This window comes from Zosterops lateralis (assembly GCF_965231275.1).
Source record: "Zosterops lateralis genome assembly, chromosome: 1".
Lineage (NCBI taxonomy): Eukaryota > Metazoa > Chordata > Aves > Passeriformes > Zosteropidae > Zosterops > Zosterops lateralis.
Genome location: NC_139762.1, coordinates 9,773,571 through 9,785,255, shown reverse-complemented (window position 1 = coordinate 9,785,255; position 11,685 = coordinate 9,773,571). Strand labels below are relative to the sequence as shown.

Below are 11,685 nucleotides of genomic sequence, written 5' to 3'. Positions count from 1 at the left end.
TTTTTTAAAATGGGGAAGAAAAAGAAAAGAAAAGAAAAGAAAAGAAAAGAAAAGAAAAGAAAAGAAAAGAAAAGAAAAGAAAATCGAAATCCTTCTCCAAGCACTAAATATCCATCAGCCAAAAGATGCGACACCGGGCCGAAGGCGCGGGGTGTCCAGACGGGGCGGGCGGCCCGAGCCCGCCTCCGGGGCGGTGATGGAAGGGGTCACACGGTCCCTCGTCCCCCACCAGCCGGCCGCACCTTCTGCCCCATCCCCGCCTGGAGGAGCGTTCCCGGCACCGCCCACCCCGCACCGCGGCCGCGCTTCCCCCCGACGGCGGACACGCGTCCCCACCGGTGTCCTGAGCCCTAAGCCCGTGGTTTGCCCCGCAGCTCGGTCCCTCGTCCCCGAAACTGCCCCGAAAAGGCCCGCACGCTGCACCCAAAGCCGTGTCCCCCGTGCGGGACAACTGCACGGCGGGCCCGGGTATCGGGACTGGCCCGGCTCTGCCCGGGGCTCCCAGCCAGTGACAGCCGCGTCCCCGTGTCCCGCGGGCCGGACACCGCACATTGACCCTCATCTCTGCCGGGGCCGGGACGCGGGAAGGAGGCGAGTGCCGGTCCATCACCCTCCTCCTCCTCCTCTGGAATTGCCGCAGGAACGAGCCCCTGCTCCGGCCGCTCTCTGCTCTGGGGCTGCCCGTGCGTGGGGCACAAGGGGAAACCTGGGGCCGGCTGGGATGCCCGGGGCGGCCACCGCCATTCCGGGTCCATTCCCTGGGGCCTCCCCAGAGCCCCGACAAAACCCAAGCGGCTGATTAAATCGATCCAGCGGTGCGGTGTCCCCATCACGGGGGGCACTGGGGTCTTGTGCGGCTGCGGGGCTCGGCCGCGGCCCCGGGCTGTGTGCGGGCCCTGCTCGGGGCCTGTTGGGGTTTCTCGGGCAGCAGCGGCTGTTTGTGGGCATCTCCGGTGCCCGTGTGCGGGTACTGTGTGTGTGTGTGTGCCTGTGGCTCCGTGTGTCCTGCCAGGCCTGGGCACGGGGCGTCCGTGTGTCTGCTGGAATTGTGTCCGCACGTCTGTCCTGCCTGTGTCTGTCCTGAGCGTGTCTGGAGGCCCTAGTGAGGTCAAGGGCGAGGGGAAAAGTGCAGGGGAAAAGGGGAATACGAGGGCACTGATCAAAGGGTGTCTGTACGTGTGCATGTGTGCACTGAGGTGCTCCGGGCCTCCCTCCCAAGGAGACAGGGCCGAAGTTGTCAGATATTTTGTTTGTGGGTTGGACTCCGTTTCTCTTCTCCATTTTTTCCCCTTTCTCCCTTTCTTTTCCGCTTTTCCTCCCCTCTTTTCCTCGATTTTACTTTCCTCCCCGCCGGGGCAGGGGTCGGGAGGGACAGCGCATCCCTGCTGTGGTGGCCCGGCCGCCCCTGGGGCACAATCCTGTCACCCGCCGATGGAGCCGCGATTTGGGCATTTCCCGCAGCCGAGACCCTTCTCCGGGGAGAACTTCTGAAAGGAGAACGTGTTTGCCTTGGCAGCCCTTCGTGACCTTTCTCTCACACGGCCGGGGCGGGGTCCCCGCGGCCCCCCGGGAACCGGGACCCCGGTAAGGAGAGACCCCTCACCCCGCTCTTTCCCTTTTCTGTCCAGGCTGTTTGCCTTAGATAAGCAGGTGTAATAAGGCTGTTGACAGAGCCGGGATTTGGTGGCAGGGTGACTCCCTGACCCGCAGGTGTTTATTCTTTCCGACTCGTTAAAAAGCGGCCGGCGGAGCGTTTACGGCAAATATTTGCCGGGTGCGGGAACGCTGGAAAACTGTCCCTGGGCACACGGCGGGGCCAGCGCGGCCCGCGGAGAGCGGCACGCTGCCGTGGCTGGGAGGGCTCTCCCCGCGGGGAGCAGCCGGCGTCCCCGGTGGGTGTCCCGGGCCGTCCCCGGTGGGTGTCCCGGGCTGTCCCCTGGGTGTCCCCCCTGGTGTCCCGGGCCGTCCCCGGTGCCGCCGCCCGCAGCGCGGAGGGGGCGGGCTCTCGGCGGTGACGGGTGGGCGGCTCGGCCAATGGCGGGCGAGGCCGCAGCGGCGCGGGGCCAATGGGAGCCGCCTGCGGCCCTTGAAGGGGCGCGCCGCGGAGCGGGGCCGCACTGCCGCTGCCGCCGGGAGACGCGGCCGGCCCGGGGCACCGCGCGGTTCCCCAGCCGCCTCCCGCCGGCGCTCCCATGGAAAAATCCAAAAATTTCCGCATCGACGCGCTGCTGGCTGTCGACCCCCCCAAGGCGGCGGCGGCGGCGGCGGGGCAGAGCGCGCCGCTGGCCCTGGTCACCTCGCTGGGCGGCAGCGGCAGCAGCAGCAGCGGGAGCGGCAGCCCCCCGTCCTCGTCCTCCTCCTCCTCGTCCTCTTCATCCTCCTCCGAGCACCCCGCCGGCGGCCCCGCCGACTGCCTGCGCACCGACAGCCCCTCTCCGCCGCGCCTCCTGGCCGCGCACTGCGCCCTGGTGCCCAAGCCCGGCTTCCTGCCCGGGGCGGGCCCGGGCCCCCACCCGCCCCACCCCGCCTCGGCGGCCGGCATGGCCCTGGGACTGCACCCCGCGGCGCCCGGCGGGCCGGGCATGCCGGCTCAGGCTGCTCTCTACGGGCACCCGGTGTACGGGTACTCGGCGCTGGGCGGGCAGCACCCCGCGCTCTCCTACCCCTACTCGCAGGTGCAGGGCGCGCACCCCTCCCACCCCGCCGCCGACCCCATCAAGCTCAGCGCCGGCACCTTCCAGCTGGACCAGTGGCTGCGGGCCTCCACCGCGGGCATGATCCTGCCCAAGATGCCCGACTTCAACTGTGAGTGTTTGCCTCCCTCGCCCCGCGGCCGCGTCCGTCCATCCCCCGTCCCCTGCACGGGCCTGCCGGGAGCTGCCGCCTCCCGAGAGGGCAGAACCCCTCCTGCCCCCCCTAAACGAGCTGCGGACTTAAACTGGAAGAGATGCTTTTATTTTTTATTTTTTTTTTAATTATGTTAGAAGAAAGAAACCGCGTTCCGCGATGGGAAAGGGATATTTGCTGTCACAGGGCCATTCCCTGCCCTTGAGGAGCCCGGACAGCCCGGCCTCTCCCGGCAGGTTAAACGGGAAGGTGACAAATTGCTCCTGCCTTGGCAAATGCCCTTTCCCGCCGCTCCCTGGGGGTAAAAGCCGCCGGGGAGGGGGAGGTGGGGGGTGGTGGGGACAGGGCAGGGGCAGGACTCCTTATGGTGTCCCCAAAATCCCAGCCTCGGTGTAACCCCCCAAAAGTGAGATAGCAGGTCGCATCACTCATTTACCGTTTTCATTTCATTTCTCGTTTATCAGAAATAGGCAGATAATAGTGATGTCAGGCCTTCTAGGCAAAGGGATGTAGGGAAGATCTGGGATCGGCCAAAAACTTGTGGGTTCTGCGTTCCCCGGAGATAAGGAATAGGACAGTGGTACAGTGGGAAGGGTTTGGGTTCGGGCCCGGGAAGGGCTGGGAGCGCTGGACGGAACCAGGCGAGCCCCGAGCCCCGGCAGAGCGCCGGCCGAGCTCCAGGCCCCGCGGCCATGGGGAGCTCCCGTGCATCTGGTTTAAGCAAAGATCATTTTCGAGGTGTGAGCTCTCGGTGGGAATGGCCGGTTTAACAATACCGGAGGTGTAGTTTTACGAAAATCGTGCCAGGAAAAGAATTGCGATTTTTTTTTCCCCCTTCTCCCACTCCGCACACACGTTCGCAGACAAAAAAGTCCATTGTTTTCTCTCGAATTGGGATTGTTTAAACTGGAACATTCAAGAAGAAAAAAAATAATTAGGAGAGCTGTTAGAGCCCTGACTCTCAAACAAGGGGCGGAGAGGAATAAATAACCGAGCAAAACGAGTCTCGGAAAATCGCACGGCGGTGAGAAATCGCCCGGGCGCTGGGGCCGGGAGCGGACACTGTCCTTTTCTTTCTGTCTCCAGCCGCGGCCGGGGAGCAGGAGCCGCCCTTTCCCAGATTTTTAAAAAATTATTTTTCTAAACTAAATAAGCCAAAGTATCTAAATACTTAGAGAAATGGTCTGTAGCGCTGCCGAGTCCCATGCCCAGAGGTGTCGGGGCCTCCAAAGAGGTTCAGTTCCCGCTTTCTCGTTGCCGATTTTTTTTTTTTTTTTTTTTCTGTTTTGGTGTTTTGTTTCTCCCCCTAATAAATCCTTAGGTTTAATTATTTTTTGAACGAGGAAATCACACTTTTATATTTTTTTTTTCTCTCCGTTTCCAAGACAGTTTTCTAGTCCTCGCTGCTGATTTACGGTCCGGGGGCAGCCGGGGCTCGCAGTCCCGGTCCCGGTGCTGGTTCCGGCCCGCGGGGTGTGCCCGCCCGCAATCCCGCTAATTAAAGGGCTGTGGGCGGGCAGGGAACGCGGCAGCTTTAACTGAAACATTAAATGGAGCAAATTGCCGCTCCCCGGAGAGCCCCGTGCCCCTTCCCCGCGATCCCTGCCTTCGGTTTATTGTCTCGCGTTTGTCGGGCTCTTGGGAAATCAAGAGACATATTTTCCTTTATTTAAAAGATTTAATTTAATTCCTTTTTTTTTCGGTCCCTGTGGGCGATCCCCTGACTCTGCGGAAGCCGAGAAACCCCGGAGTCCGAGGGCCTGGAGGCGATCCCGCCTCGGTCCGGCTGCGGCGGGTGATGCTCCAGCCTTGTCCCGGTCACACACACAGAGCTTTTCCTGCCTTCCCTTCCCCACCGCCCTGGGGGGATGCGCGGCCCTGGCAGCGCCGCTCCGCGCTCAGCCCCGCGCTCCCCCTTCTCCTCTCCCAGCCCAGGCACAGTCCAACCTCCTGGGGAAGTGCCGCCGACCCCGCACGGCCTTCACCAGCCAGCAGCTGCTGGAGCTGGAGCACCAGTTCAAGCTCAACAAGTACCTCTCCCGGCCCAAGCGCTTCGAGGTGGCCACGTCGCTGATGCTGACCGAGACACAGGTGGGTGTCCCCGGCCCCGCCAGGGCTGGGCGGGCGCGGTGCCCTGGCGGGCGGTGGATGAGGGGATGTGTTTGTGCCCCGTCTCCCCCAGGTGAAGATCTGGTTCCAGAACCGGCGCATGAAGTGGAAGCGCAGCAAGAAGGCGAAGGAGCAGGCGGCGCAGGAGGCCGAGAAGCAGAAGGGGGGCGGCGGCGAGGACAAGGGGGATGAGGAGCTGCTGCTGCCCGGCCCCGAGAAGAGCGCCGGCAGGAGGATGCGGGAGCTGCCCGACAGCGAACCTGAGGACGAGGAAGAAGAGGAGGAGGAAGAGGAGGCGGCGGCGGCCGGGAGATGCTGCCCGTACCACTCCTCCGACTGCTCCGAGGCGGACGAGGAGGACACGCAGCCCCGGGGCCGGCACGGAGCCCCGGCACAGCCGCCCCAGTGAGCGCCCCCCGCACGTCCAGCTCCCTCCAGCCGCTCCTGGCTGGCACCGGTCCCGCTCCCCCTTGGTCTGATTTCTCCCTGCTCGGAGAGGGATGGAGAAGAGGATCCTCCGCATGCCGGGCGGGGAAAAGGATTTATCGTGAATACAGTGTTATTATTGACTGAAAACCAGACAAAACTTGAGCTCCCCTATCCCCCATCCCTGTCCCCTGGAAGCGCGTTCCTTTCGCTGAGTATTGGAAATGTTTTGTTCTTACTATATATCGGGAAATCTGTTTATGTCATGAACGTTAAAACTGCTGGAAATCTCAATACTGTCTTTATTTTTGTATATCGTATTTATAAAAAAACCTAAAAATTGCCTCTACTTATGCATGCTAAATTATTCCCCAGGTCCTCCCGCCCAGTGCGATAGGGGGGAAATAAAGGGCGTTTTTTTACTGGCGGTGTATGAGCGCTGTGTGAGGGGAGGATGCTCCGTTACCGGGCCAGGGCATCCCGGTGCTTTGGGAGGGGCCGGAGCGCCCGGGAGAGAGAGGGGAACCGCTTCCTAAGCCGAATTTAGCCCAGTGCAATGTATGATAGTGAGAGGAGTCTCGGTGCAGGGGCAAAGCTGCCCCCGGTACCAGCTCTGATTCCCCAGGCGGGGTTCGGGCAGGCGGCGGCGATTCCGGCCGTGTGAGGCCTTTGGGCGCTCGGGGACTGGCGGGGGCCGGGAAAGGGAAGGAAAGGAAAGGAGGGAGCGGCGCCGCTTTCCAGGAGCGGCTTGGCTTCCCAAGGAGCGAGGCCGGGCCGGCGCTCCCCAGGCCGCGGGCGCTGGAGCGCGGGGGTTTCGATAACTGCGCCATTTATCTGGCCAATAAATTTGCAGATCAATTAATCCCTGTCACCGCAGCTCTTCCCGAAATCAATTATAGCGAATTTAAATATAATCACTGGCTCATCCCCACCGGCTCGGGGCCACGTCTGGCGATCCATCCCGGCGGGTGAATTACGGGCGGAGAGACCCGGCTCCCGCACCCACCGCCCGTGGGGCACCGCTCCCCCTTCCAGCCCCGCAGGGTGAGAGTGCGGAGCTCTGAAACACAGAGCTTTCCCACTCCCTTGCTCTTTAAAAATAAATATACAGTAATTTGAATAAAGGTATTTTCTACAGAGCCGCGTTAACCCGCCCTGTGAGGGCACAGCGTGGCCCCTCTTAAAGGCTTCTGTAGAAATCCGCCCCGTGAAACACAGGCTGCGGATGCGTGAGATTACGGGATGAGATTCATGAAGGGAAAGTGTTTTCCCTCACGGAGAGCTCCGGGTGTGTCGGCTGGAGGTGGCATCAGGCGTAACGGGGGCCGTTACCCGCTCAGCGGCCCCGCACACCCAGGGCCCCGGGGCGACACCCCAAAATGGTGATTTATCGTAAATCTAAACAGAACTCGTACATCAAAAAACTTGATCGGGATAATCTGGATTTTGGCTTGACCGATACCTACCCCCTTGCACGGAAACGATCGCGTCGGAGGCTCTGATTTAAATTTGTAAACGATTTTCTTTTGGCCAAAGGCTGTGGAGACTTCGAGACGATAGAAAAATAAAGGCATTGGTGTCTCCCTGGTTTTCCGCTCCCCTGGCTGAGGCCGCATCTCCGCGGGTGAAGGGCCGGGCAGGGCCCGCTCCGAGTTCCTGTCAGCCGGATTCACCTTTCCCTTGTACCTTAAAATGTCTGAACCGTATCAGCCTGGACAACACTGCACTATCTCAAAAAAAAAAAAAAAAAAAAAAAAAAAAAAAAAAAAAAAATCAATAAATTACATATAATGCATAGTGTATATAACAACACCAACAAAAATCAGTAATAATGATAACAATAACAACAACAATAACAACAACAACAATAATAATAATAATAATAATAAAGCAGCTACCTGAGATCACACCTCTCCCCACCCCCAACAATAAAGATCCTCCCTCAGTCATTAATTTCCAATTAAACACCCGTTAATTAAGCTGACAGACGTGCCCACCGGGCCGGAGATCTCCTGTATGCCCAAGAGGTGTGTGCCCAAACTGGCCTCGGCCCCAGGAAAACCAGCCTTGCGGGTACAGGCAGCTATTCACGGCCTCGGTATCAAAGTCCTACCGGTGCATTGTGTCTGTCTCAATAAAATTAATCTCTTTAAAGCCCAGCGTCTCACAAGAATACCTTCAGTGTTCCAGACTACAAGGGCAAATATGTTTTTCAGATTCTGTTTTTATGGAGGGATTAAAGTTTATTTTCCATAATAGGGCACCTAATAAAACTCATAAAGCTCTGTCAGTCTTACAGCTGGTGGCCTCATTTAACACTTTCACTTCGTAAATCATTTTACAACTTACCAGGTGTTTCCAAAACTGAAAGGAGAGGAGGGGGGAAGAGAGCGAGAGGGGGCAAGAGAAATTAAAGTCACTTAAAATATAGATACGGTCCTTCGGCGCTGGGCGCGTTTGCATTGTCGCTTGGAAGGGCTTCAAAGAAGGTGTCGGTCCCAACGGGGGAGAAAAGCCTTTTAATCAGGATTTCCCACGCTCTTTTGAAGTGCGGAGGCTCGTCCCCCGTGCAGGGCGATCAGGGCTGGGGGCGATCAGCGGAGCCGGTGCCTTGTGCCGCCCGCTCCGGGCCCGGGGAGGCTCTGCCGGGGGGCCCCGTTATCACCCATAAACCAGCCCGGCCACGGCTGCGGCAGAAGGGACGAGCCCTGTGGCTGAGCCCGCAGCGGGGTCCCCCCTCCCCGGCTCCGGTGTGTCCCCACATCCAGCCCTGTCCCCCGGCACCCTCACCCTGCCCCAGAGCCCCATCCTTCCAGCCTGCCTCCCCCACACCACCCTTCCTGCGGGTGTGGGGCCTCCCCGAGCCCGTTCCCAGCCCCGGGTGCCCCACTGGTGCTGCTGGGGTTGCGTTGTCTCAACACCCAGCACAGGCAGGGCTTTAATCTAAACTCCTGTTTGTAATTTCATTATTCCCTCCCCAGACGCAGTAGGTAACAAAGCTCTTAAAATTTTCATTGCTGTACTTGAGAAGTGGTAAGTATGAACACGGACCTTTGGTGGACATTTTGCTTTAAAAAGCAACATGGTTTAGGCATGGATGTCATTAACTGGCAATTTCACAAGCATTAAGTGCTAAAACAAAAGAACCAAAACAGGATCCATATGTTCGAGGTAAACCTGCTAAAAGTCTTTCAAATGGGAAACCATAAATATATAATCTCCCTCAAACTCTCCCTGAAACTGCTGCGAATGAAATACTCCGCCAGCAGAAAGACTATTGATTATTTCGGAAGTCCAAACCATTACGTCCATCCCAAACTAGGAGATTAATGTTCTATTTCTCAGTGATTTCTCTAGCTCTCGGTAAGACCCCGTCCCACGGTTCTTCCTCCTCCTCTGACAGCGCTTCCCTTGGTGCCTGGGGGCCGGACACGCTGGGGGGGCGGGCACTGCCCCTGCTGCTCCCCTGGGGGTGTCTGCGGCCACCTCCTCCCGTGGACCCTCCCAGCCCTGATTCCCCCGCGGGGAGCCACACTGAGGCTCTCCAGGTGACACCAGAGGTGCCCCAGGACAGTGAATCTTTGAGTAGATGCCCTTCTTCCTTTCCCAAATTTCCCCTTGAGCACTGAGGGTGCCGAGATAACCACACTGTGCTTCAGCAGTGAAAGCAGGAATATAATTTGTTAGTTCCTGAGCCATACATCATTCCTGTCGTGTACAGGGAACTTCTTGGTTGGCTGTTTGAATCCCAGGAAAACACACAGGACAAACAGTGGAAGGGATGAAGCTCCTTAGTCTCCCTTGGGTGTTGTGCAGTGACCAAATTACAGTTTTTCCAGCCCCCAAAAATGGTCAGGTCTGGTCTGGCCAGAGTTAAATACCAGTTGCACTCTGAGAATTACTCAGCAATTGTGACACAGATTTTTTATTTTTCACCAATACTCATGCAACCAGAATCAAGGCAACAGTGTTTTGAGGTTGTCCGTTTTGCACTTTTGTCTTTTCTGTGACTTTTTGCTTCATTTTTCTTGCCTTGTGGGTTGTGTAATGTCTCCTCCAAACAGTTCTCTACAAGGACAGTGGATTGAGGAGATATTTACTGTCTTCTTCCTACTCTGAACACAGAAGAACTTTAACTAAGTCCTAGGTGGAAATGGAAGTGCCTGCATGGAAATGGATCTCCTGCAACATGTAGGAAATAGAATGATTTTTCTCTGATCACAAACTACTATAAAATTTGATTTTCTGCTTCTTTTTGGGAAAAAACTCCACATTTTGCTGAGTTAATCTAACTGGGACTGGTCTCTAAAATGAATAAAGAACAATGCCGTTTTCCTCTAGTAAAACTCAGCAGAGGCAGTGGCTTGCAATGAATTTTGTAGCTGCAAGGCTTAGCTCCATTTTACTACCTGCAGGATATTTGCAAGCAGATCACAATTTCCTCTAATCAATCCACTATTTAAAACGACTATTCATAGGACTTCTGTTAATGTTCTTGGCCTATGGTACCTTTTGGCAGGTGGGACTCATGTCTGAAGAGGGACTATGGATGCACAATGCAGAAATTCCTGGTTCAGCTGCCTCCTCTCTTCCCACACAGAGGAGATGGGGATGGAGAACTCCTGTCCCCATCCAGCCCTGCCTGGCTGTGAGTACCATTTCCATAAGTAACAATAAAAAACCCCAGCCAGAGTGGATTTTGATGTAAGGCTGGGGCAGGGGAGTGATCTCCATTTAGAGCACCTCAAAGGGTGGGGCAGATTGTCCATTGCTTGGTATCCCTGGATGGCCTTTCTGGAAAGGACATGGAAGCCAAGCAGAAGCTGCCTCTGGTGCTGATTTCTGCAGTGTAATAGTGGCTGGCACCGTGCTGGGGTCTGCCTAGACCATCTAATGATTCTTTCTGGACTTCAAAATGATAAATCTATAAAGCATGTATTGCTGCAGCAGCTAGGTGCAATTTTAGAAATGTTAATGAGTAATTACATAAAGGTTGTCCACAGTCATTGATGTTAATCACTGTTCTTTTGCCAGGGATAATTAAGATGACACTTCAGCAGCATCAGCCAGTGGTTCCTGCTGTCTGTGCTGCCTCCTTCTTCCCTCCCAGCTCCTGCTCAGCTCTCACCCTCCATCAGGGATCTCTTCACTCCCTTCATTCCTCCCATGCTCTTGGGCCCCAGCTTTTCTGAAGGATCTAATTCACCACAGCCTGAGGATTTTTAAGCTGTTGAATAGCATTTCACATGGTGTTGTGAGGGTGAGCTGCGGGTACTGGGACAGGCAGATCTGGGTGATGTGGGGCAGTGATCTGCTGCCTCTATGCTCCTGCTCAGAGCATCAGGGCACTCAGCTCTATTCTGCAGGTAACTTACTTAGACAGTGTGTGTGCAAGCTACTTCACCTTTCTTGAGCCTCCGCCTCATGAAACAGCTGGTACCCACACCTTGTTTTGTCTTTTTGTGTATCTTGGAAACCTCAGTTGGTGACTGTGGAGGAGATGGAATAACAGCTATTTAAGTGTGTGGTTTGCGGTAATAAAACCTGTGAATTCTATTCACATTTTCACTCTTCAGCTTATGATCAGATTCCACTCAGTGTAACACAGGTTTCAGGTGATGGAAAGCCCATGGTGGAGGTTTTAGCAGAGGTGAGATGCCCTGTCTGTGCCTTTGAAATGTGCCACTCCTGCAGTAACCCAAAACTTCAGGGGTTCCTCTGGCTTTGGGGTGGGAGGAAGAAATCTCTTCCATAAACTACAGGTTCAGGCAAGATACCTGAACCCCCCACTCCTTCATTCCTCCACATCTTCATCTCTATGACTGATAATTACATCTCCAGGTTAGATTTGAGGGTCGATTTTGGTAGCAGATGAAAATGGGATAATGTTGAAAAGTCATAAATGTGCTCTTCTGCAAAACCTGTTACTCCTGTGCCTCTGACAGCTCCACATCAGCCTCGGGTAGCCCTGGCTCCCTCCTGGAGGAGGCCATTGCAGGGAAAGTGTTACTCAGCTTCCCTCAGGGTGTCAAAAACCTGGCCAGGAATAAAGGTTTGCTTCTCCAGTTCTGAGCAGTCTGGAGGCTCCTTAAACTCACAAACCTGGTGCGAGGCTTCCCAAGAACCAGGCAGTCCAGGAGCATGGATGGGTTTAGGGTCTCTCCAGATCTGATTCTCACACAGGTTTCAGATCAGAGATAAGAAAATTGAACTGATTCAAAACCCACAGCAGCTTTTGAGCAGATCTATTGCCTTCTGCTCAAGCTCTGCGGTGCTGGTGAAGGGCTCCCTAGAACCTCCCTC

General features: G+C 56.3%; 1 protein-coding gene across 1 annotated transcript; it reads left to right on the top strand.

The window, feature by feature from the left end:
* Positions 1-2,192: 2,192 nt before the first annotated feature.
* MNX1 (motor neuron and pancreas homeobox 1) lies at positions 2,193-5,365 on the top strand (the record flags this gene model as incomplete). Its single annotated transcript, XM_083872578.1, has 3 exons — positions 2,193-2,805; positions 4,778-4,938; positions 5,030-5,365. 3 exons carry the CDS (start codon positions 2,193-2,195, stop codon positions 5,363-5,365), a joined length of 1,110 nt encoding a protein of 369 aa, XP_083728704.1.
* Positions 5,366-11,685: the final 6,320 nt, after the last annotated feature.